Here is a 24,248-nt window from a genome sequence, read left to right on the forward strand (position 1 = left end):
TCTCTGTATTGTAAATAATATTTTTTTAAATATTAATATATTAAACTTCAAGTGGTTATATATAGATATAGACACTTATTAAATGTAAATAAATTAATGTGTATTATTTATATTAATAATAAATGAAAAATATTTACAATGTTCATTATAAAGTAAATATAGTAAAAATATCAATATAATAAAATACTGATACAGACAAACCTAGTCAATGTAAATATTAAATGTGTATTATTTATATTATGAATAAAATATTAACAAAATATTCATTCTCTATATAGTAAATATATTGTAAATAATATTTTAAGGTATTTTTAAAATATTAATATATTAAATGTACTAATAGATGGTTGAAGATATTTCTTTAAAACCGTTTATGAACTCTCTTCACATGCAGCTCTTATTAATCTCCCCACATCTTGATTGTCTGCTTCTCAAAACTCCTCCATATGGCCAACGTGACATTGATATGTAAGGAGACAAAAAAAAAAAAAAACGCGCCTGTCCTTCTGCGACCTAATAACAAATGAATATTATCTTAATGGCGCTTTACAGTCCATATGGACGACGGATGTCCTCGTCATTACCGTAGATCGGTCTGAACGGCACATAAAACGTAAGGCCATTATGACGTCATGTCCCTAGCAGCACGTCACCAGCGTTATCAAATTACAAAATCGCAATACAGTAATTCAATATGACAGCATTAAAGCTGAATTTGATACTAATGAATTATTTTCGATGTTTCCCGAACGTCTGTAGTATTTAATAATTATGAGGACGCGCGTTGTTACTCGCGTTACTGAACCAATTGCGCTATATTGCGAGGATTGTTCAAATGAAAATAAGAAGAGCAAATATTTGATGAGGATAATGGGATTAAAGGAAAGTGGACGCATGTGTTGGCTCTTTAAGAGCAGAGGGAGGGGTTCGCTTCGTGGTCTGGCTGCGGTGTTTTTGTCTCTGTCAGAGAGACGCTGGCCTGATCGACTGAGGGGACTGGAAGGGGGTAGGTGACAATACACACATGCTTTCTGCTTTACCTTGTGATTTTAACGGGGGAAAAACATACAGTATACCCGTGCACTGTGTTTTTCCGTTTGCTTTCATGGTTGTGATGCTTCAGCCTTTGTGCTGCTCCGAGTTTCAATGTAACGGTAGGCTACTACGATGGGGATTCACCATTTAAAACGGACTTATTGATATTATATGACTCGCTTCTAGACTAAATGTTGCATTTATTTAAAAACAAATACTCGCTTTTATTGGTTGAAGTACGGCTACATTAGGCATATGGAAATGGAAAAGCATCTATTATGGGAAGCGCGCACAATGCCTTTACAGTGTGATCCTGAGAGTTCAGATACACGCGCGTGGATTTATATTTAATTCATAATAATAATATATATATATATATATATATATATATATATATATATATATATATATAGTTAAAAAACGAATGAAATCTGGGTTCATTTGCGGGCGCGCGCCTTTTTGTTATAGTCAAATCAGGTCAAAAAGCACCTTTTATGTGTTTATCGTAATGTACTGCTTTTGTAAATCATACATTTAAATGGACTCGACGGAGATGATGGGTAAATGAGTGCTGAAGGCGGTTTGGGGTAAATTCTTCATCAAATAAAAGCCCCATGACTGCTGTGACTCTGGGGAGAGGGTGGGGAGAGTTCTTCATGACTTCCAGATGTTCATCACTTTGCTGCAGTGGTTTTGAATTCACGGGCCTTGGTTTGGTTGACCAGAAACTGTTTGGGGTTCACACGCGCGCTTTAATGTCTGGTTTAAAATGAGCATGTTACTGATTGTGAAAAACCTCTTGAACTGGAGAACGTGTAAGAAAAAAAGAGCGATTAACAAATATTTAGCTCAGTAAGCCTGCGAAACTTATAATAATGTCTGTGTGGTAGTTTAGAGATTTCTTTAGTCCTTAACTGTGACAGAAGTTTTTTGTTACTTTGTTGTTTTAGTCACGCCACGCGACTGTTTGTTTTTGTTTTTGGGGGTTACTTTCATTCTTTCTCGCCTGCTGGACTCACAAACAGCTAGCGAGGGTTGTAAAGTGATCACAGTACGCGCTCGTGAGACGCGCGGCACAGGAATGCGCGAGGGGTGAAGCCGTGGAATTCCACGCGCTGGAATGCTCAGTTATAAACCCCATTTGTAACGTGGAGCACACGCTGGGCGTCTAAATGTTGTTTGCAAGACTAATGAAATGAGCGCTTTTAATTTCCTGTAATTGATGGTGTTTCTCGGCGAGTCACTTGATGATTGACGACCTCTCACGACCCACCCCCCCACCCCCCCACATGAAAGAAAAACCACAAATGGCATCTGTATCTCAGTGGCTTCTTTTTGATAGTATTGACACTTCTCCGACTGATTTCCTAATCTAAAGACTCCAGTATCTCACATTTCTACTCTTAAGTGATCTCACCAGTGCTTGCTCTCCAAATTCATTTTATAGCCTTTATTGCTTATTATATGGCAGAAACCGTCTTCTCATTTGTGACTTTATGTAGTTTTACGGAGGTAGAAAATGCTCCTGATATACTGAAGCATTATTTCTCCTGAGCGTCCTCTGAGCGATGTGGACCTGTGTGACAGTGGGCAGCATTTGGTCTGATTCTCAGTCATTTTATGGCTTGTCATGTTCACTTTAACTTGCCCCCAGCAGGCATTATTCTGCTTGATAGGTGTGTAAAACTGGCTGTCACTTTAAATGTGATGTTCAATTTAGTGCTGTCAAAAGATTAATCGTGATTAAGCGCATCCAAATTATTTTTAATTATTTTTTTTTTTTTACATAATAGGCTATATGTGTGTGTACTGTGTATATTTATGTATATATAAATACACACACATATAGCATATATTTTGAAAATATTTACATGAATATATTTATATTCAAAAAAATCTTATTGTATATAAATATATTATTAATATATAAATGTAACATATTTTTCTTAAATATATTCATGCATGTGTGTGTGTATTTATATATACTTAATTAATATACACAGTACATACACATACTATGTAAACAAAAGCTTTTATTTTGGATGCGATTAATCGTGATTAATCATTTGACAGCAATAGTTCAATTCATCTTAGACAATGGCAAAAATAATCAAGCCCACAAACAATCAGTGTAACTCTGTTAACTTGGCAATAATTTCTATATAACTTTTGTTTTGGTTCAATAGTCTGTTAGTTCCCTTGAAACGGAACATCACGCAAGGATAAAATCAGTGAAGTCTCATTGCTGTTGAAAAGTATGAGGGCTTGCTGTGACCGCATGGTTGCTTACTGTATGTTCATTTCTTATTTTTATTTTATTTGTTTATTTGACCGTAACAGCGTTAATTAATCAACAGAAACAATAGCACTGTAGGCTAAGCTTCATGTGTTGTTCATGGCCAGTTCCTAAAAAGGCGAGTGAAAATTACAATAAAATAATTTATCACGAATATCTCAGGTAAAATAATGCATTCAGACCAATTCCCAAACCACTACAATGCACATCCACCAAACAAACAATGCAGCACAAATCCTTATTTCGGTAGCACACTCACACACAAAAAAAAACAACAACGAACAAACAAAAACAAGTGTTTGCAAAAATGTCAGTAACCAGCTAGCATTAGTGTTCTCATATTTGATTAACAAGCCATAACTTCAGCTAATAATAGAAGGGTAATTACTAACTTCTCTGATGCTGTTACAGAAAACGCAGACTGACTAAAAGTATTAAAAGGCATAGGTTAGCATATTTAAGCATTTAAAGCATACATTTTACCAATTTTGAATACCTATATTAGTTTAAAATCCACTTTGAAAGCTGTTAAATTTCTGATCTAAAACTTGGAGGTTCTTTGTATAAAATTTAAAGTGACATCATTGTCTATGTTAGCCCGTGCTCATCTTATCAATCAGTATGTGAAATGTGGAATGATTATTTTTTACATGTGCTCTAAAAAGAAAGATGTTGGTTATTTTGCTTAAGACATAATCAATTTAGCCATGTTGTAATAGTTCATTACACAAGTAATTTTGGAAGCTTCTTGCTCCTTTGTGCAATGCATGTGCCTCATTTTTTTGGCCCAACAGAAAGTAAATAACACTTCTAATCCGGAGGAGACATTAATCTGAAAGGGAGAATGGAAATTTTAGAACAGACTGGAGTCCCCAGAGTGAAGGTGTGTCTCAGTGTTTGTCTGCTGCATGTGTGGGACATGTGTTCTGGGGTGTGTGCTGTGCCTGCCGTGCTCGTCTCGTCTAACCAAGAAATGCTCAGTGAAGTCTCTAGCAAAGTTTCTGCGCAAACTTCAGTGCACAGCTGTCATTTTATCGTAACTCTATATTCAGTTCTGTCAGGGTGTGTGATAGTTGCCCTCTGGAAAACTTTTGGTTTCCACATAAGAGGTCTGGAACCTGGAAACAATGAACCTGTAAATGTTCCCCGTGAAATCTGCTTTCCTTACTCTTTGCTTACATTAGAGAGCAGAGTCTGACTAACCCCTAAGTCTCCCCACCACAGCTGCCTCGACCGCAGTGATGAATCGTCACCCCTTACATACTCATGACCTTATCACTGCTGCATGACACTTCACTTACAACATGCCTCTTCTTCTAAGCATTTATATTCCCTGCCAGCTTCTCCCTGCCATTCATCACCCTTAATCCCGGTTCTTGGAGGAATTTGACGTTAATTCTTTTTTGGAGGGGTAAATTTGGATGTCTGTGGTGATTCCTGTTGCCCGGCTCCACCCCGCAGGCCGTTTCCTGGAGGTCAGCACGATGACCAATGGCAACGCAGCATGTGTTTGTTCTGCTCCTGCTCCGGCGGTAGCATGAGCAGAGAGAGGCCCCTCCCTGGGCCTTGAGCTTTGGCTTCAGGCCTTGGTGTTTCTCTGCATGCCATCGTTTTCTCCATATACCACTCCCTAATGTAAAAAACAGTTAGTGCAGGGCATGCAGAGAGTTTCCAGCATCTGTCATAATTTTCTATAAGGTCCTGGTTGGAACTTTGCAACAGCCTATATTTACGAAGCTAGCAGGTTTGTTACATAACACGTAACCCCGCGGAAATGTCCCCAGACTGTCCACAAATTGGGAAGAACTGAGCTCAGAGTTTTGCCTGTTATCAATGAGATCTGGTCGCACAAGAACAGCTTTGGACCACCAATGGAGAAGTGTTCCTCCCAGAACAGTTTCGCCATACTCAGGGTCAGAAATTAACAGGGGCAACATGGCACCAAAAATGCCTCTCAAATTCAAGATAAGTTGATCTTTTCTGTTAAGAAGCAATATTTGAATCTGTCCCCTGCAATTGATTTACAGAGCAGCGGACAATAAAACTCCAGCATGCGCTTGTTAATAAACAGAGCAATATCGTCTATTGGTGTGGATGCTAATAAAGTTATCTTTATAGTTATCATTCTTGGGGCCTTAAGAGTTTTCAAACTTTCATAGTTCAAAGACAGGGCACAGTTCCAGTTTTGTCTTGTGTGTTTTCTTGAGTGGTTAGAGGAATGCACTAAATACGATCACAATCGGGATGGCTGAGCCCTTTTAAACTGTGCTGAGACTTTATTGTGTTCACAGTATTTTTAATGTCATTCCTGAGATTAAAGTTTAAGTTCCTTAAGCCTCATCTAGTCCTGGTGTGCTTCTTTTTTTACAGTATATGGTCAGCAAAGAGCACAAAACATATAAAGCCAGTGGCATTTGAAATGACTCGCGCTGAGTTTCTTATTATGAAAGCAGCCGAAAGTATTTCTGTTCTAGATGTTTCCATTTGAATATCACCCTTTGCTGTTTTAGCCTCTCCTGGTGTCCATCCTGGACCTACACCCTTTGTCTTTCGGCTCTCCTTCCTGCTGAATTTGCTTCATTTTTGTCTGTTACTGTTTCTGGTTTTCTCTCCCTCCTTGATTTTGAAGTCTCCCCTTCTCCTTGGCTGGGAGGAAGTGACCAACTACTTTCTTGGTCTTTGGGGAACTGTAGCTCCTTTTCCTGTAACTCTTTCTGAACCTGAACTCATGCACTGTACATACACATGTGCACACTTGTTTTCAGTGGATTGTATCCCTCATGTAGTTTAGAGCACAGTATCATCCACATCTGTCTAAAGGTCATGAACTTTTGTTGAGTACGTGCTTGACTGTGTGTTGCTCCATGTGTGGTCGGAAGGGGATCAAATGAATGCTGTTCTTTTTAAACTTTCTATTCATCAAAGAATCCTGAAAAATATTTCAGGTTCCACAAAAAATATGAAGTAGCACAACTGTTTTCAACAGTGATAACAGGTAAGCAAATCAGCATGTCAGAATGATTGCTGAAGGATCATGTGACACTGAAGACTGGAGTAATGATGCTGAAAATTCAGCTTTGCATCACATGAAATAATTACATTTTGTAAGATATGAAATTCGAATACAGAAAACATTAATTGTAATAATATTTAACAATATCACTGTTGTTAAAGGGGTCATATGATGCTGCTAAAAAGAACATTATTTTGTGTATTTGGTGTAATGAAATGTTTTTATGTGGTTTAAGGTTAAAAAAAAAACATTTTCCACATCCTGTACATTATTGTTTCTCCTCTGTGCCCCGCCTTCTGAAACGCGTCGATTTTTACAAAGCTCATTGCTCTAAAAAAGCAAGGTGTGCTGTGATTGGCCAGCTATCCAGCGCACTGTGATTGGCCGAATGCCTCAAGCGTGTGATGGAAATGTTACGCCTCTTAACATATTGTGATTCCTTGTCCGGTTGGAGCAACGAGACAAAAACAAAAAAAAACATTATAAACGTGGTACAAACATGATTTCTAGTCGTGTCTTCTTTTGGAAGGCAAAAACAAAGTAGTTTTGCTTTCTCAACGAAACAGCGTCACACACCGTGGCCTTGAGTGAGCAGAGGCTGGAGACCTAAAGTGAGCGGCGGTCTAGAGTGAGCTGCGGTCGGCTTGAATGAGCAGAGGCGGGCGGATTGAGAACAGTGCGGCAGGCGGGTTCTACAAAGGAGCGTAACTTGTGCTTGCGGCAACCACATGTGACGATCCCGGGCTGGACGTGGCTTCGTCCACGGTGAAAGCCGATTATGCAAAGTTGATTTATTTCCTCAGCGACCAGCACGGATCAGCTCTAGGCTTGACAAAGCGAATATCGTTCTCTTTGGAAGGCCAAACAAAGTACAATACTACAACGAGAATAAAAGGTACGCCTTCTTTCTTTGCGTGAACATCTGGGCAGCGTTATGCAAATCTTCCCACATGCTGACGTGGAGATGTGGGGGGCGTGTTAGAATGAGCCATTTCAGAGGGAGGAGTCTCAGCTTTTATAAAGAATATCTCTTTGGATTTGAGACTTTAGTCTTTGCAACTTCACAGATCTTATTTATTCACCAAGAGCTTGTAACACTCCAAAGAGAAAGGAAAATTTGAAATCGCCTCATATGACCCCTTTAATAAATAAATGCAGCCTTGGTGATCATATGAGATATTGTTTTTTTGTTTTTTTTTAAATCTTATCAATCATAACTTTTTAACAGTAGTGTAGATTATCATCATAACATTTCATACCAACTTGAAAGTTAACAGTGACTTTTTGGTTTCTCCCCTTTTTTCTTTACTGAAAACAGCACTCAAGCTGTACATAAAATGCCTATTTTATATCAGTGTTTCTTGGTTTACATTTTTTAATCCTAAAACTTTTATTGGAAATTTAAATTATTTAACCCCACTATATCTTTGTTACATCATTTTATATCATCAAAACATTAACTCTATTAACTCACTGCAAATGTACTCATAAACCCCTAGTGAATAAATCCAGAAAAAAGAAACTGCACATTAAAAAAAGTTTATGGTTACGGTAAGATACTCTTTTTGTTTTCCAGAAAGAATGGGACTTTCTCAGCAGTGGGCAAATGAGAAGCATTACGTGTGTTTTAAAGGCAGTCTCTCTCTCTCTCTCTCTCTCTCTCTCTCTCTCTCGCTCTCTCTCTCGCTCTCTCTCGTCTCTCTCTCTCTCTCGCTCTCGCTCCTCGCTCTCGCTCGCTTCTCGCTCTCCTCTCACTCTCTCGCTCTCTCTCTCTCTCTCTCTCTCTCTCTCTCTCTCTCGCTCTCTCTTCCCTGTGCTCCTCCCAGCTCTATATTAGAACCAGCTGTGGAGTTTGAGACTGAATGAATGGCTCTTTGTGATTTGGCTGTAACTCCTGTATAAAGCTCTGTTTCTTTCTCCCTCTAGGAACTGGCATGACAAAAGTGTTGGAACAATGTAACCTAATGTTCCCACTTTGACATTGTTACTCCATAAAATCATATCAATTCACCACTAAGACTGCAGAAATGCATGTATGGGATGTTGAGCTTTAGAAGAACTTGATTCCTCACAACGTTGGATCGTAAGTTTAGGTGACCAGAAATGAAATTCTGTATGAGATTAAGAGGATAATTTTCCAGTCGTGCAGATTTTTAACCACAAAGTCACTTGAACCCTGTTCTTGAGGAAGTCTTTGAGGTGTAGGAGTCAGTGTTTGTGAAGGTCCTCGATGTTCTGGAATCTTTCTGGGGTCCGGCAGGGGTGTTTCCGTCTCTCTGGGTTTAGGCGGGTGACTCAGTAGAACTCCGGACCAAAAAACATTGCTCACAGTGCAGAGCTTTCCCAGGCTTGGGACGATTTGCCAAGTAACATGTTGTTGTGGTTGAGGGAGATGAGGGGTGTGTTGTAGTGGTAAGCAATAATGATAGAGCGCCAAGACAAATTAGTCTCTCACAGAAGAGTCTGTTTTGGATCAACGGTCTTGAGGAGTGGCTTCTCTGGTTCTTGAGATGACGGCGAATGTCTAAAATGAAGGGTGCGACCGACATCATATAAAGAATCTGCCAGTGTTAGTCATAATTTGAGCAGTTCTGTAAATAATTCACTCCCCCACTCCCCTTTAGGATTTTGGTGGCACTCATAAGAGAGTTGAAAAAAAGTGAAAGAAGAGCGCAAGGAGGTCGGGGAAGAGAGACCGTCATTGCAGCACAGTGAGTTATTTAACTCTGACTGCTAACTTTAGACAAGATACAAATTATTCAAGTGGTTCTCTTGAGTCGATTTATTCATTGTTTGTAGATAAGCATACAAATTCCATGTCATATCCAAGAAAAATGAAGCAGCTTGTTGGACCTTGACTTTCACACAGTGATAAAGAGACCTTTGAACATCATCATCAAAACTAAACACCCCTTAATGTTTATCCGTTCCTCAGAAAGCTCGCCTGAGTGAAACTAATGACCAGACATTTTCCTTGACATGTTTTCATAATATGAAATTAGCTTTGAGGAATTCAGTTCTCCCGACTCCATAAGCATGGCAAATTTACTCCTACTGAGTAGACCGATATTAGACTTGCCTTAAGATTGCTAATCTTAATAATGTGGCGGTGGGTGTTGGACACCCTGGAGGCAGGAGATGTCAACTTCCGCTGCTCTGGAATGTAAAGCTAGGAAAGTTGGGCGAGAGGTACAGAGAGAGGGGCATGGGTTTATGGCAAAGCATTCCTACTGGAGGAGGGTACAGACTGGCTGTACTGGTCAAAGGTCTGCTGCAGTGCGCTGCTGGGGAGGGTTCACACTGTGCTCTGTTCACTGTCATCTCAATGGGACACTGTTTACGAGCAGACAAAGAGCGAGGAAGGTCACCGCCACACATGCACGCATGCCTTTGCACAGTAGTGGCTGGAGAAGGGGATTGTTTGGGAGCATAAGGAACAGCGCTGAAACAACAAGAGTCAGGAAACTAGGTTTCATCATATACTGTAATGTGAGTGGCACTGTGTGATTGGTTTCCAGGGTATTGCTATGTGGCTGCTAAGGTGTTGTAAGTGGTTTGAAGTGTGTCGCTGTGCAGTGTTTTGGATGGATATTGATGTACGGCTGCTGTTTTGAGTAATTTTAGCATGTTGGTCTATATACTAGGGCTGGACAATTAATTGAAGAAAAAAAAATTGTGATATGCTAAGTGTGATTTTCAAATTGCAAAGATTGTGATTAAATTAAATATATGGAGCTAAACGTGACATTTTAATTTACACTTGAGCAGTTAATTTTTTTATGTAGAGTGAAATAGTATTATTATGATAGTAATTTATCTTATTTAGTTTAATATATTTATTTAATAATAATAGTATTAATAATCACAATAAAGAAATAATAATAAGAATAACTATTATTATTATTATTAAACTGATATATAATCACAAACTTTTGATCAAATTGAGTAGCCCTGCATAAAAAAATAAAATAAATAATAATAAAAAAATATATATTAATAAAAAAAAATACAGATCAAATATGAAGCTCTTTAAAAATAATGCTTGGACAAGTTTTTTTTATTATTATTATTATTAGTTCGCTCCCTTTTAAAATGCATGTTAATATATTTATTTTTTTTTTTTTTTTCTTTTTGTTGTGTTTTGAGTGTTTTGATATATATTTTTTTGTTTTTTTATCATTTTTATTAATAATAGTAGCTTTTTTTTTTAAAAATCGTGATCAAATTTTCTCCCCAAATCATGCAGCCCTAATGCTTGGGCATTCTGAATGATTGCGGAAATGTTCAGAGTGGTTTTTAGCATGTTTCTATGCAGTTACTAGGCTATTCTGAATGGTTGCTAGGTGTTGCTTGGTCAGTGAAATTTTGGAATTTTGATCTTTAGATATTAGTACATGTGAGTGCTTTTTTTCATGATCTATCAGTTGATAGGTTATGGCTGCTTGGAAAAATCAGTAAGCTGTTAATTTAACCTAGAACAAACAATGCAGTACAAATGATACAGGATGAGTTGCACACTAAAGTTTAACACATACAAGTTTGTTAAAATCTTGAGCCTAAATATGAACAACAATAATACAATTGTTAGAATAATAGTAGAGCTGAGAAAAAAGAGAGACAGGTGTGTTTGAGGAAAGCAAGGGTGTTTGTGACCCCGTGAGAGAAACAAGACAGTTGTGTTGTTGCTTAAGGCTGGATGTTTGTCATGCTGTGTGCCTTTACTGGAGTCTCTAATTATGGCACATCAACCGTCCCCCCGTCAACACTCTTCACAGCACTGACGCTCCAATTTTCACACACAGCGCTCAAGGTAACACTTCTCATGCGTACTCAACATTCATCTGTAGCTGTGGCAGGGGAATAAAAAACCCACTAATTAAGATGATGACTTAAGCACCTCGGCATGTTTTAATAAAATCTTGTTTTGCATGGCCTCATTATCATCTTTTTTACATTGTAATATATTTAAAGGGCACAATTAGATACATACGTTTTTTATTATTATTAATAGCTTCTAGCGTTAATGGTAAAAGTGCTTTTTTTTTAGTCTTTCTTAAAAAAAATATTTTTAATTTGAATAGTTTTTTTTAATTCTGTTTACCTCACCCATTTAATGAACGCAGTTTATTTGGAAACTTAGGAAATCTTTGTGACAAAAATTTGACTTGCTTACCAAAAAAGTACAGAAGTTTAACAAACAAACAAACAATTAATTATATTTCTATTTATGTATATATAAAAAGTACCAAAAAACTGAGACAAAAAGGGCTATATTTTTGTAAACTTGCCCTATTATGAAAAATATATTTGTACACAATATATACATGTTACTATACACTAAAATAAAATATCCCACATAACTGCAGTGAAAACTAGTTTATTTGTATATTAAAATATGACTCCTGAATAGTATTGATACTTCAATAAGATTAATTTGATAGAAAATAAATAAAACAGGATATCAAGATGGGCACTTACTATGAAACGGCTGAGAGGTCTGTTAACTGAGTGAGATTTCAAGTGTTAGAAAGCGAGCAAAAGCACACAGGATGGATAGTGGGCAAGAGAGCTCATTTTGTAGGCTTAAGATCTACAAAATACCAAATCAGTTAAGTCAGTGTTTCCGTATGACCTATTTCTTCTCCAAAAGGCAAGAACATAAACAGACTGAGAGGGTCATGAGATTAGACAGAGGGGGAAAATTTTGTGTGAGGGAGAAGGGAGAAGCAATATCCCATTATGAACCGAAATGACTGGAGCATTCAGCAGTTCTCTCTGTGATGTCTGCGAAGTTCAAGCCCAACTCTGTGGTCTAATATGCTGTTAATGTTGGGAACAGAGATAGCTCATGGCAAACCCCCCCACTAATGACCTAGAAAGTTAATCTTTGGCAAAAAGGCACATTAGATGGGACAGATGCAATGCTGAGGGGAAAAAGAGAACAGTCTAAAAGCACAAGAGCCAGATGAAAAGAAAGGGAGAAAAGCTGGTTCATTTTACCTAATTGATTTAAAGATGGAATGCTCTGCTTCAGTCGAAATGCGCAACTGAGAGAGTGGAAGAAGGAAGAGCGGACAGAGGTCAGCTGCTATCTCCAGATCATCAGCTGACAGAGTGAGGAAAAATAAGGGAGAAAAGAGGAGATGGAAAGCATGGAAAAGTGTGGGAGAGAAAGGCTAAGCTATAGTGCTTGTGTCTGTCTTTTTTTACAGTACCTCAATTCTGAGAACCACAGAGAGCGTATTCAGATGATTCCTAATAAGGCTGTAACTAGACGCTCTTTCTCTTGTTGTCGCCTGCCAGAAAACTTTCCCCTCTTTTTCCCCTCTCCTCCAAACAAGAGAACTAGAAACAAACGGAAACTGAACAGCCTAACTCTGTAGGGGATAAAGCAGGGGGATGAATTACAGGGAGTTTGACCCCCTTAATTAAGACTTGAAAAGGTTTGTGTGGGTTCTAAATGTGCATATTCATATTCAAGGTACAAGTCAGTGTGAGTTAATTCTATGTATTTCATAAGGAACATTTTAACAGCATTCACAAAAATCTAAAGTTAACATACTAGTTAAATGCTCAAAGGTTTTCTGTTAGGATCAGTACTGGACAGGACAGCAGGTGCTGTAATTATTTAAAGGTTTACATTTAAGTAAGTGTATCCAGGGCTCGAATTGAGGGGCATGGCATCCCTCTTTTGTTGAAAAAAAAAAAGACAAAAATCATTCCCTTTGTAAAACCACCATCACCTTTAGATTAATAATGCTGTGTGTTATTATATAAAACTTATTGTGCAAATTAAATACTGTATTAATATTCAATACGAATAATAATTTATAAACTAACTAATGGCAATTGGCCAGTCAGAGCTCAGCATTAACAAGCTCAGTCATTTTTCGCATACAATGTTTCAAGTGCAACTTCTGCGTTCTTTAAGAAGACAACGTAATAAGGTATGATATTTCCTTTATTAGAGTTTAAAGATATTCCCGTGACATAACGTTATTGTGCTGTACTATGTGTGACTGTGAGGGCGAGGGATGAGGGATGCATTCATTCAGAAAGGATCTCCTGGCCTGTTATAATTCACGCTAGCTGACATTATCAAATATGTCAGTGACTTTGCAAAAACAAAAGAAATGTCCAAAAGCATTCATTGCATGATTAAGCCTATTAGAATGCAGTTAGAATACCTCTATAATTCAAATAATGAAAGAACAAATATCCCTGTGTGAGTTTTTTTTTTTTTTATCTTTATGCGATGTAGTTAAGTAATATCACTCAAGAATCAGCACGTGTGTATGATCGCAAATGTTAAATTAATTTTACACAGCAGTTTGGCAGACAAGAAGTTAATTGAGTGAGTTAAATTTTAGACCCCTTTTTTATTTTTTTTCCTTATTTGCAAATGAAATGGCTCCAATCAAAGTTGCATCTTTGCATCTCATAGCAACACTGAAGTGTATCTTTTCTGAATGAATCTGTCTTTAAACGAATCGAGTGAGCCAATTATTCAATGATCCATTCCTAAAGTCAGTCAACTTGCTTCATTTCTAACTGAAGCCATTTTGAAAGTATAGTTTGATTGAAGGATTCAATGAATCATTCATTAAAACAGACACTTGCCACCACATAGTGGTGGTTTTAATGTCACATTTATTTATCCGTGACAAGCCTAAACCAGCACAAAAACTGGTTTTAATGTCATTTAATTATCCATGACATGCCTAAACCATCCCCCCCCCCAAATTATTATTATTTTTTTTTTTCAATATCGCACAGACTGGCATCATTTAGGTCATTTCACACACGGGCTGCACAAGTAAAACAGCTCATTAACCATAGTTAATTTAATAAAGGTTATTTTTTTTATAAAAATGAGACAAATGTTGAAATCATTTGTAATCACAGGAAACCCCCCCACCCCACCATCCACCTTGAATTTTTTTTTTACATTTCGACCACTGGGTGTATTTCACTACGTATTTCTTTACTGAACTGTGGCAGGGTGCCCAAAGACCCCACTGAAGGGCACCATATAAATTGCTGGACTGAGGGATAGTTCATCTGAAATTTACTCACCCTCACAACTGAATTCTGTGGGACATAAAAGGAGATATTTTGAGAATCAGAGATAGAAGTCATCAGCTGAAGAATAAACCATATTCAGAGATGGGAACCGAGAAGAATGTAACAGCTCTGATTCATATTCATCTTATCTTTTCCAGTTGCTGGACAGTTCTGTTAACAATTCTTTAAATACTTTATTTGGAAAAAGGAAAGATGGTTTCTCAGTTTCAAACCCAAAATATCTTATGTATGTTACAAAGGAAACTGAACAAACATGAAAGTGCCATTTTCCTGCTGTCAATCCAGCGGTAGCACTGTGGAGTTTGAGCCTTTCCCCTGCTGGTATGAGGAGTATATTTGTATACAGCTGCTTAATTGCTGATTTAAAGATTTTGAATGAGACATGCCCATTAGGTTTGGTAGCTAGCCATAGATCTCATAAGTTTAATTAAAAAATTGGTATTGGTTACTTACGGTATCTCTCTTATTCAGGAGAGATTGGCTGCTGAATGACAATCATGGCTCAGGTGCTTCATATGGACTCCAGCTTTCCAGGTAAGATCCCACCTTGCATTAGGATAATACAAATACTGTAATGCATATACATTGTGATTCTGTTATCTTTTCACCAGTTCATCCGCTCTTAAGAGACTAAGTATTAAAGTGAAGCCTTGTTCTAGTCATAGCCTAAAGTTTATTATTTCCCCTGTTGTCCAATTCGGAGATTAGGCTGAGACTTCCTGCAGTTTAAAGTTGTTTCCTCTCTCCTTAGGGAAGATTAACCCCCCGGAGCCACCCTCCTTGCATGGAAAGGACCCAGAGGCTCCATACTCAGTAGAGACCCCCTATGGCTACCGTCTGGACCTGGACTTCCTCAAGTATGTCAATGATATTGAAAAGGGCAACACTATTAAGAAGGTGCCAGTGCAGCGGCGCCCACGTTATGGCTCGCTTCCACGCGGCTATGGCTACACAGGCTCCTGGTGGACCTCTACTGAGTCGCTGTGCTCCAACGCCAGCATGGACAGCCGTCACTCATCATACTCCTACTGTGCTCCGGGATTTCACAGCTCACAGCGACCCAGCTTCAGTACAGCACGTGTGGAGAAGACCTTGCTGGATGCTCGCCGCAAGCTGGAGGAGGAGAAGGATGGCCGTCGTTTCTCAAACCTGGACAGCATGCACAGCAGTGTGGCAGGCTCCAACACCTCCCTGTCCAGTGCCCACAGCTTCAATCGTGCCCACGGAGGTGGCTCCCATACGCCAATGAGCTCTGGCTTGTCCACACCTGTCTCACCGACGCCCGCCCATCTGCAGCACGTACGGGAGCAAATGGCCATTGCCCTGCGGAAGATCCGGGAGCTGGAGGAGCAGGTGAAGACCATCCCGGTGCTGCAAGTGAAGATCTCCGTGCTTCAGGAGGAGAAGAGGCAGCTTAGCGTGCAACTCAAGAGCCAGAAGTTCCTGGGCCACACACTGGGGTTCAATCGGAGCCGTCCACGAGGAGAGCTCTACATCGACATACCCGAAGAGGAGATGGGAAACGGGACAGGAGCCGCGAATAGAGCCACAGGAAGTCTTTCACCTACCACTCCGGGTTCCCTACAGGACTCAGGATGTGAAATCGAGGAGACTGTAATTGTGGGTGGAGCTCGTCCGGGTGCAAAGCGGGAGGTGCGAACTGTCGGTGTAGGGCCTGAGGTGGAAGAAAGGGCTTGCCATCAAGTGGGAGTAGGAGTGCGAGAAGAGGACTTGGGGCTTCTGCCTGAAACTGAAGCCCTCAAGACTAAGCTGGGGCTTTTAGAAGTTCAGCTGAGGAAAACGATGCAGGAGCTACAGAGCGCTCAGCAGCAAGTCGAAGCGGCTCAGAGAGAGAGGCAAGCTCTTTCCCCTCAGGTGGACCATGCGGTGAGAGCCACCAGTCTCGGCTGGCAGGAGCAGCCAGGTCAGGCTGGTGTGGGCCTGCAAACGGTTGTCAGTTTTACTCAGCAGCCTCATCAGCAGAGGACCGTGGGGATCCAAGTGTACACACTGGAGCAGCCCACTGTGGTGGGTGTGGGGACACTGCTAAGAGCCCAGGGTTGCACTTCTCCCAATCAGCCTGTGTCTGCACTGGAAGGACCCCACAGAAGACATCCAGAGTCCCCAGCAGCAGAGGGTGTGTATATCTGTCGCTATTTACTCACCTACTATTTTCCATGGAACATGAAAGGAGGAAGAATATTTGTGTTGATTTTTTTCTGTACAATAACAGTGAAAGGGAAGAAGCACCATGAAAGTGGTCCATGCCCCATATTAGTATTCTGACACCACATGTTAGCTTTGTATGAGCAACAGACTGAAATTCAAGTCATTATTCACTCCAAAATCTCCCAATCCTCCTAATTCTAACCCAACTTCTACATTTGTACGCATGTATATTCAAATATGCTGTGGGAAGACGCAATGTCCCAAGCTTAAAGGCAATGAAGACGTTTGAATATGCAAGTTTGGAAAACTGTTGTGGCCTGTAGACCAGAAGATCGATATGTCACAGTGTTACCTTTTAGGTGAATTGCTGAACACAAACTTTAAAGGTGCAGGGGCAGTCCAGGCCTAATGGTTAGAGAGTCTGACTTGTAACCCAAAGGTTGTGGGTTTGAGTCTCACTTTTATTGGATTGAAAATAGCAGCTCCCCATTTTTTTCTCCTTTTGTGTTGAAGTCGAACCAACATTACATTGACTAAAAAGACAAAATCCACCTTTTTGGATGAACTATCCCTTTAAAATTATTTTAGTATTTGTGCTTAATTTCTCTTTTGCCCTCAGAATCACCACGTGAGCTTCCCATTGCAATAAGCTCGAAGCAGGTGCGGGAGGTCTTGAAAAGTGAAGTGTCCAAATCAGTGCCAGTGACCAACCAGGCAACTGCTATGGAGACAAAGTGCAGCCAAGTGACTGCCATTTGCCAACGGTTTAAAGAGGGAGAAATTAACCAGCAACCAGCAGAAGAAGTCACCCAAATCGATCCAGCAAAACCAGGTTTGCTTTGTTGTCTTTTAGTAACTGGTCATAACAATGAATCAGACGTCTTCCACGTATTCCAGCTAGGGATTCTCACATTGTGTACTGTGTGTGTATTGTCCAGCCTCCCCTCAGTCCACCCTGAGGTCAATAATGAAACGAAAGGCTGATGGGGAACCTGGCTCTCCGTACACCAAAAAGAACTTGCAGTTCATAGAAGTCAATGGAAGGTAAATACAGAATTATGTTAATTAATTAAATGATAAGATAAGTTGCAGATATTTGATTCAACAATACTATATATTTTTCTAATGTTTGGAAACTATAGTTTTTAAGAAAGTTTATATTAAACTGAAAACAAGATGCAAGCTGAGTGTCATTTGCAAAAAACTATTATTTTACTGCCTAGCAACACTTGTGTTTCCTTCAGGAACTGCATATCTAGTTTAGATTATCCATTTGGGATCTATTTCATTAGATCAGAGGGTTTTATATGTTAAATAACAGCACTAATGTGACCTACAGGTATGAGTCGACATCCTCTGGCGACAGCAGCTCAGAAAGTTCAGATGAGAGCGATGCAAGTGAATACCACGAGGCTACAGAGAAACTTCCGGAATCTGTGGCACAGCAGTCTCAGGTGACCTCCTGCAACCCCCAGTCCATCTGTGAGACAGCAGCTGCCCAAACACCTCAGTACAGCACTGCCCAGCCACCAGCCAATCACACTACAGCACAGCAAAGCACCAGCCAATCACAAGCCATGGATGCAGCTACCCAGCAACAGGTCACCCAATCACCAGCAGCAGAGGCAGACATACAGCACTCTGTAAACCAATCATCAGTGACCACCACGGCTCATCCGGAAGGCATTGTTCAATCCACAGAGGCGAAATGTGTTTTCCAAGGGTGTACCTCTCAAAGCACTGACGCATCTCTTGAACAAGACTCTGTCCAGTTATCATACACCAGCACGACGGTGCAGCAATCCAAAGCCACCGATTCAAACGTCCAGCCAAATCTCACTCAGCTAGAGGTGTCGGGCCTTGCTGCTCAGCAGACAACCACTCATTCACAATCCACCGGTGCCAAACTTCAGCCAGATGTCAGCCAATCAAAAACCACTGACCTCATCACCCAACAAGGAGCAACACAGTCACAATCTACTGATGCCTCAGCAAAACAGGACATAGCCATATCCTCCGCCACGGATCCGGCCGCTGATCCAAGCACCACCCCCACTAACAAACAAACAAGCAGGTAGGTTGACTCCAATCAGTATGGCAAGATATTATGAGATTCAATTTTGATTATGTAAGTTTGCTGTTAATGCTGAGTGACCAGCATTTTCTCTTTCTTTCCAGACTGGAATTGAGTGGCAGCCTCATAGCGGCTCTCCACACCTTGCAGAAGGCACTCAGTGAACCAAATGCATTTAGCCATCAAAATGCAGTATGTTCATCAGTTGCGTTCTTATGCATTTAAAAGATAGATAGGATAGTTCTTAACTTCAAGATATATTTAAGGTTGTTTTAAAAGTGAATTATATCATTATTTTGCTTAGAAAATGAGTATGTATTTGCATGGGGCCCTATGAGTTCTGTAATGTGGAAAAAACAGACATCCAGCCAAAAAAAATTAAAAATGGAATTTACAGTAAAACTTGAATCAATCAAAAGTAGGGCTGTACACTTAAATCATGATACAGTCTAGTATCAGACTAGGACTTCACGACAACATGTCAAAATAAAAGTTTGGTTTCACTTGAAATTGTGACAGAAGTATATTACTAGTGTACAGTAGAATGTACTTCTCAAAGTAATAGTAATAATAATATTCAAATTAATAAAACCTATTTTTAAAGAAATATCACACAATTTTCCTCCAGGTTTTATTTTTGACAGTAAACCTGCAATAGGACTTGAAGCGCTTTGTCAAAAGCCTTCACCATCCTTCACCATCCTTTGTTGATAATACATTTGTATTAAATCATAAAACCAGAACAATGAAAACAGACAATACAGATTTTCTGAATTTCATAGGACCTTATTATTGTAGAAAATGTAATGAATTATTAAATTGCTTAAGTTTTATTATTTAAATTAATTAGACACACTTTTTGTTTATTAAGATTTAATTAAACCAATAAATAGGACACCAGAAAACAAATTAAATGGAGAAAACAGAAGAATTTAGGAAAAAATAAGATGGATTTCATAGGGGCCTAGTATTTGCAGTGTCTTTGATTGCATCAGCCATTTCCATTGTTCCACTGAAGCATTTAAAATAGAAAAATTAGGCAAGCATCATTATTGTTATTGCTCATTTTACTATATTTCCCATCCAAAACTTTGCCATGTACTATTTGTGCCTCAGGCATGAATAATACCTCTAATCAGTTTCTTATCAGACAGTTTTCTTAAAATTTTCATATGGCAGACCAAATAATAGGTGGAAACTCCATTAGACTTGAATTGAATATATATATACATACTTGAACAGACTTGAGGTTGGGCTCTTTTGACTTGCAACTACTCTCAATACTTTAGCAGCACCATAGCAACCACACAAAATACCCTAGCAACACCATAGAAAATACTGAGACGCACGTCGTTCCAGCTCCAAAACTGTGGTGGCAAGTGCCAATCATATTTTATAAAGAGAAAATCCAGAAAATCATTTGGTGCTGCAAAAATGACTAGCCTTTAAAACAGAGCTATTCAGTCATATTAATGATCTGCTAGTGAATGAGCAAGATGTATTTATTGTAAAACATGGTGGTAAAAGCCCGTTTCTGCGTTCTCTTGTGTTAACAGAGGACAGCCTACACCACGGTTCTGCAGGAGTGGCTCAGAGTGTCCTGTCATAAGGCTGCTGACACTGCAGTAGTCAAAGCATACATGGACACCTTTGCCTCCATTTCCCCCAAGCTACTGGAGTTTGTCATCAACATGGCTGACGGCAATGGAAACACAGCTCTGCACTACACTGTCTCTCACTCCAACTTCCCAGTAGTTAAGCTACTGCTGGATACTGGTGAGCGACGCTCTTCACATCCCTGAGCAATGCTCACTGCTGACACTATTTTCGTAGGTGCTATCAAACGGCCTGGCGGGCACATGCACATGCTTTGACACGTTACATCATGTCTATTTCTATTGTTAAAATTACAAAAAGGGAATTCAGTGGGGATAGGGAACTTAAAGAATGTCAATAATATTTCATTATTAATATTTTAAATTTTATGTTTATGACTGTTTAACGTTTGGGGTTGGTAAGATCTTTCAGTGTTTTTAAAAAAGTTGCCTACCAAGGCTGCATTTATCTGATTAGAAAGTACTTTTAATATTGTAAAATATTATTACAATTTAAAACAACTGTTTTCTATTTTAATATATTTTCAAAGGTAATTTATTCCTGTGATGCAAAGCTGAATTTTCAGCATCATTACTCCAGTCTTCAGTGTCACATGATCCTTCAGAAATCATTCTAATATGCTGACTGGCTGCTCAAGAAACAGTTATTATTATTATTATTATTATTATTATTATTATTATTAGTGATGTTGAAAATAGTTTCTTTGATTATTATTTATTTATTTTTGTGGAAACCATGATCATTTTTTTCAGGATTATTTGATGAATGGGAAGTTCAAAAGAACAGCATTTATTTAAAATAGCAATCTTGTGTAACTTTAGAATTTTTTTTACTGTCACTTTTGTTAAATTTAATGCATCTTTGCTCAATAAAAGATATTCATTCCTTTAAAAAAAAAAAAAAAAAAAAAAAAACTTGCTGGCCCCAAACCTTTGAACAGTAGTGGCAAAAATATGTCAGTATGTTTTATTTAGCATGTAACAGAGCTATATCTGTCCCTCTTATTTATCAGCTGTCCTTGTTGTGTAGGTCTCTGTAATGCTGACAAGCAGAACAAGGCTGGTTACACAGCTATTATGTTGACAGCTCTGGCTGCCTTCAACTCTGACAGTGACCTTCAAACCGTCCTACAGCTGCTCAGCACGGGCGACGTCAATGCCAAAGCCAGCCAGGTGCGCCCCCTTCCGGTCCATCAGTATACTGCAGTGTGTGTGTCAGTTAGTGAATTATACTGATACGTGTGTGTGTTGTAGGCGGGGCAGACGGCACTCATGCTAGCGGTCAGTCATGGCAGAGGGGACATGGTGAGAGCTCTGCTGTCCTGTGGAGCTCAGGTGAACCTGCGTGATGATGACGGCTCCACAGCGCTCATGTGTGCCTGTGAGCACGGACACGTGGACATTGTGCGCCAGCTGCTGTCTGTGCCAGGCTGTGATGCTACGCTCACTGATAATGTGATTATCTCTTTGTTCAGCAAGCATGATTCCATCATATTTCCACCTTCATCTGTTAAATTCTTCTTTATCTCATCATTGTCATTTTTTCCCAGTTTTGCAATGGAAAAATGATAACCGTAATTATTTACTCACATATATTCTGATAAAAGTTGGTAACCAAACAGTTTCAGGTCCCACTGACTTTTATTGAATATATATCAAAAAATGGGATTAAAACTCTGGTCAAGTCAGCTTTATTTATATAGCACTTTATACAACACAGATTGTGTCAAAGCAGCTTTACAGTGTTTAACAGGAAAATAGTGTGTTGTAATGCAGGAGGACAATATATTATTACTTGATGGTATAACAGTTTTTAAAACCAAATGAAATGATTATATTACACATGAATACAAAGAATACATTTCTAAAAATTTACATTTCTAATGCTTTACATTGCATTTTTCAAATATTTTTTTCCATTTTCTTTTTACAGGATGGCAGCACAGCTCTCTCCATAGCACTGGAGGCCAGTCAGAATGACATTGCTGTGCTTCTGTATGCGCACCTTAATTTTGCTAAGCCGCCTTCCCCTGTGAGTGTTCTTGCTCTGTTATCACCTTATAGCCACAGTTAACAAATATCAACAAACAGCTATTACATCCAGTATACTGTTAATGTACCCTGTGAATGTAGTCACAGAGTTCCTCCTTTTCCACAGGTGTCACCAAAGTCTCCAATTCTGGGATCTTCTCCTCCCTCCTCTGAACTGAAGTAAATGGATGTCATGAATCTGAAGTCACTTCCTCCAGCAAACGATCCTTATCCATTCCACTGTCTGTGTGAGAGTTTTCGTGTGTTTGTGTACATGTGTACAGCATGTATGCCCACAAGTTAGCATGTACAACTTTTAGAAAATAAAAATTGTGCATTCTTAAAAAGAATTAGCACTTGACACCGTTGGTCCTTATATGTTGGTTTCTGATCCTTTTTTAGCATTTTCCATTGTAGCAAAGAAAAAAGGGTGAGATTCAAATAGAATAACAACAAGCGTGTAACAGCAATATCATTCATCTAGTGGTCCATTTGTACAAGAAGTGTTACCTTATACAAAGTGCATTTACTTTTAACAATCCAGCAATATTTAGCATTCAAATCATCCAGTTATAGTCATACAGCAACTGATTACATTCATAAGAGCGTTGTGTAAACAACAACAAAAAGTGTCCTTTCATGGTTTTTACTATTCTTAGTCTAATGCGAAAAACACCTTCTGAGTTTCCACACCAGCTGTTTTCAGAACAACGTTTGATAGCCTTTACATAGTGATTTTCAGTACTGTATATCTGATTATACAGTGAGGTGTCTCACCCTACAATGGGAAACATAGTGGCGCAGTTACTTCTCTAGTAGATTTGTAATGCTATCTTTTACAGGTAATACACTTAGGCTGATATTTTGGCATTTTTACTGAATGAATTCACATTGTGAGATGTCAGTCCTGCTTTAGATAGTGTTTATATTCAATTTGTGGGCTTGTGTAAATTATCTGGCTGTACAGGTTCTCATTATTCTAATGGACAGCATTGCCACCACAGATTTGTTCACAGTATTATGGTCTCTTGAGATTGTACTTTGTTTACTCTGATTTGTGGAGGACTGCATGGTTTTGTCATTTTTTTTAATGTATAAACTTGTATTGAAGGTTTATTGAACAAGGGCTCTCCAAAGACATTATAGATGAGCATTAAATGGGTTTTCCAGAGCAAAAATCTCTCTCTATTGCCAGTTGCAATCATACATAGCCAGTGAAGGAAATATGAAGGTACGTAATTGTCTTGTTGGATGAGACCAGATGTTGTCTAGTGATGTGCACATATTGGTACTGGCGTGTGTTTACTGAGCAGCGATTGATTTTGTTTCTTTTGGCTCAGTCGCTGGTGGTTTTAGGGTCCAGAATGTGGGGGAAGGACTTGGTATTGTCTATGACGAATGTATAATGTTTTCCAAAATGAAAATAATATATATCATCTCCAAAGTTTTAGTGCAAAGACTATAGAATTTTTTTTTTTTTTTTTTTTTTTTTTTAGCATTTTCTAACCACACAAGATGTTGGATTTTAACATTTTAAATGGAAGAGCTTTTGTTTAATTTGAAAGATTGAAATTTTTTGGTTTACCCACTTTGTACACATGCTTTCTTATAACTAGTTTAGTACCTAATTAGTTTTATACTGTTTTGTATTTGTTTTATTTAACACTCTTTGAATATCTTTAAATTTGTACTATCTGTTCACAGCTTTGTATATCGTTTGGCACATGTGCTGGCCATGAACCTTTATGTAAAGTGCTCACATTTAAATGGGTCTGTTTGTTTCCCTCGTTTTTGGAAAAAAATAAATTTAGATAGAAGGAAGTGGAGAGAAATGGAGTCTTTATTGAATGTGCTGCATTGTCGTTTCGGTCTATAATGCGTACAATTAAAAACACTGTTCAGACTTTCTTTGTTTGTTCGCCAGAGGGC

General features: G+C 38.8%; 1 protein-coding gene across 5 annotated transcripts; it reads left to right on the forward strand.

The window, feature by feature from the left end:
- The first annotated feature begins 653 nt into the window (after window positions 1-653).
- Window positions 654-24,151, forward strand: LOC109056247 (KN motif and ankyrin repeat domain-containing protein 2). Of its 5 annotated transcripts, none has more exons than XM_042718865.1 (12): window positions 654-1,006; window positions 14,901-14,963; window positions 15,181-16,566; window positions 17,218-17,430; window positions 17,537-17,642; window positions 17,938-18,672; window positions 18,777-18,864; window positions 20,229-20,448; window positions 21,319-21,461; window positions 21,543-21,743; window positions 22,222-22,320; window positions 22,447-24,151. In XM_042718865.1, exons 2-12 carry the CDS (start codon window positions 14,918-14,920, stop codon window positions 22,501-22,503), a joined length of 3,294 nt encoding a protein of 1,097 aa, XP_042574799.1. In that variant the 5' UTR covers window positions 654-1,006; window positions 14,901-14,917; the 3' UTR covers window positions 22,504-24,151. The 5 variants fall into 5 exon arrangements, with proteins under 5 accessions (XP_042574799.1, XP_042574827.1, XP_042574814.1 ...); XM_042718893.1 differs by lacking the exon at window positions 654-1,006 and adding an exon at window positions 8,200-8,437; XM_042718880.1 differs by lacking the exon at window positions 654-1,006 and adding an exon at window positions 8,493-9,055.
- The last annotated feature ends 97 nt before the right edge of the window (window positions 24,152-24,248 follow it).

This window comes from Cyprinus carpio, chromosome A3 (assembly GCF_018340385.1).
Source record: "Cyprinus carpio isolate SPL01 chromosome A3, ASM1834038v1, whole genome shotgun sequence".
Classification (NCBI taxonomy): domain Eukaryota; kingdom Metazoa; phylum Chordata; class Actinopteri; order Cypriniformes; family Cyprinidae; genus Cyprinus; species Cyprinus carpio.

Bases quoted from the DNA above. Each gene is read 5' to 3' on its own strand.
- LOC109056247 (XM_042718865.1), top strand. From the start codon at position 14,918: ATGACAATCATGGCTCAGGTGCTTCATATGGACTCCAGCTTTCCAG. The intron at 17,431-17,536 runs GTTTGCTTTGTT...TGTATTGTCCAG, and splicing joins AATCGATCCAGCAAAACCAG to CCTCCCCTCAGTCCACCCTG. The intron at 21,744-22,221 runs GTGATTATCTCT...TTCTTTTTACAG, and splicing joins ATGCTACGCTCACTGATAAT to GATGGCAGCACAGCTCTCTC.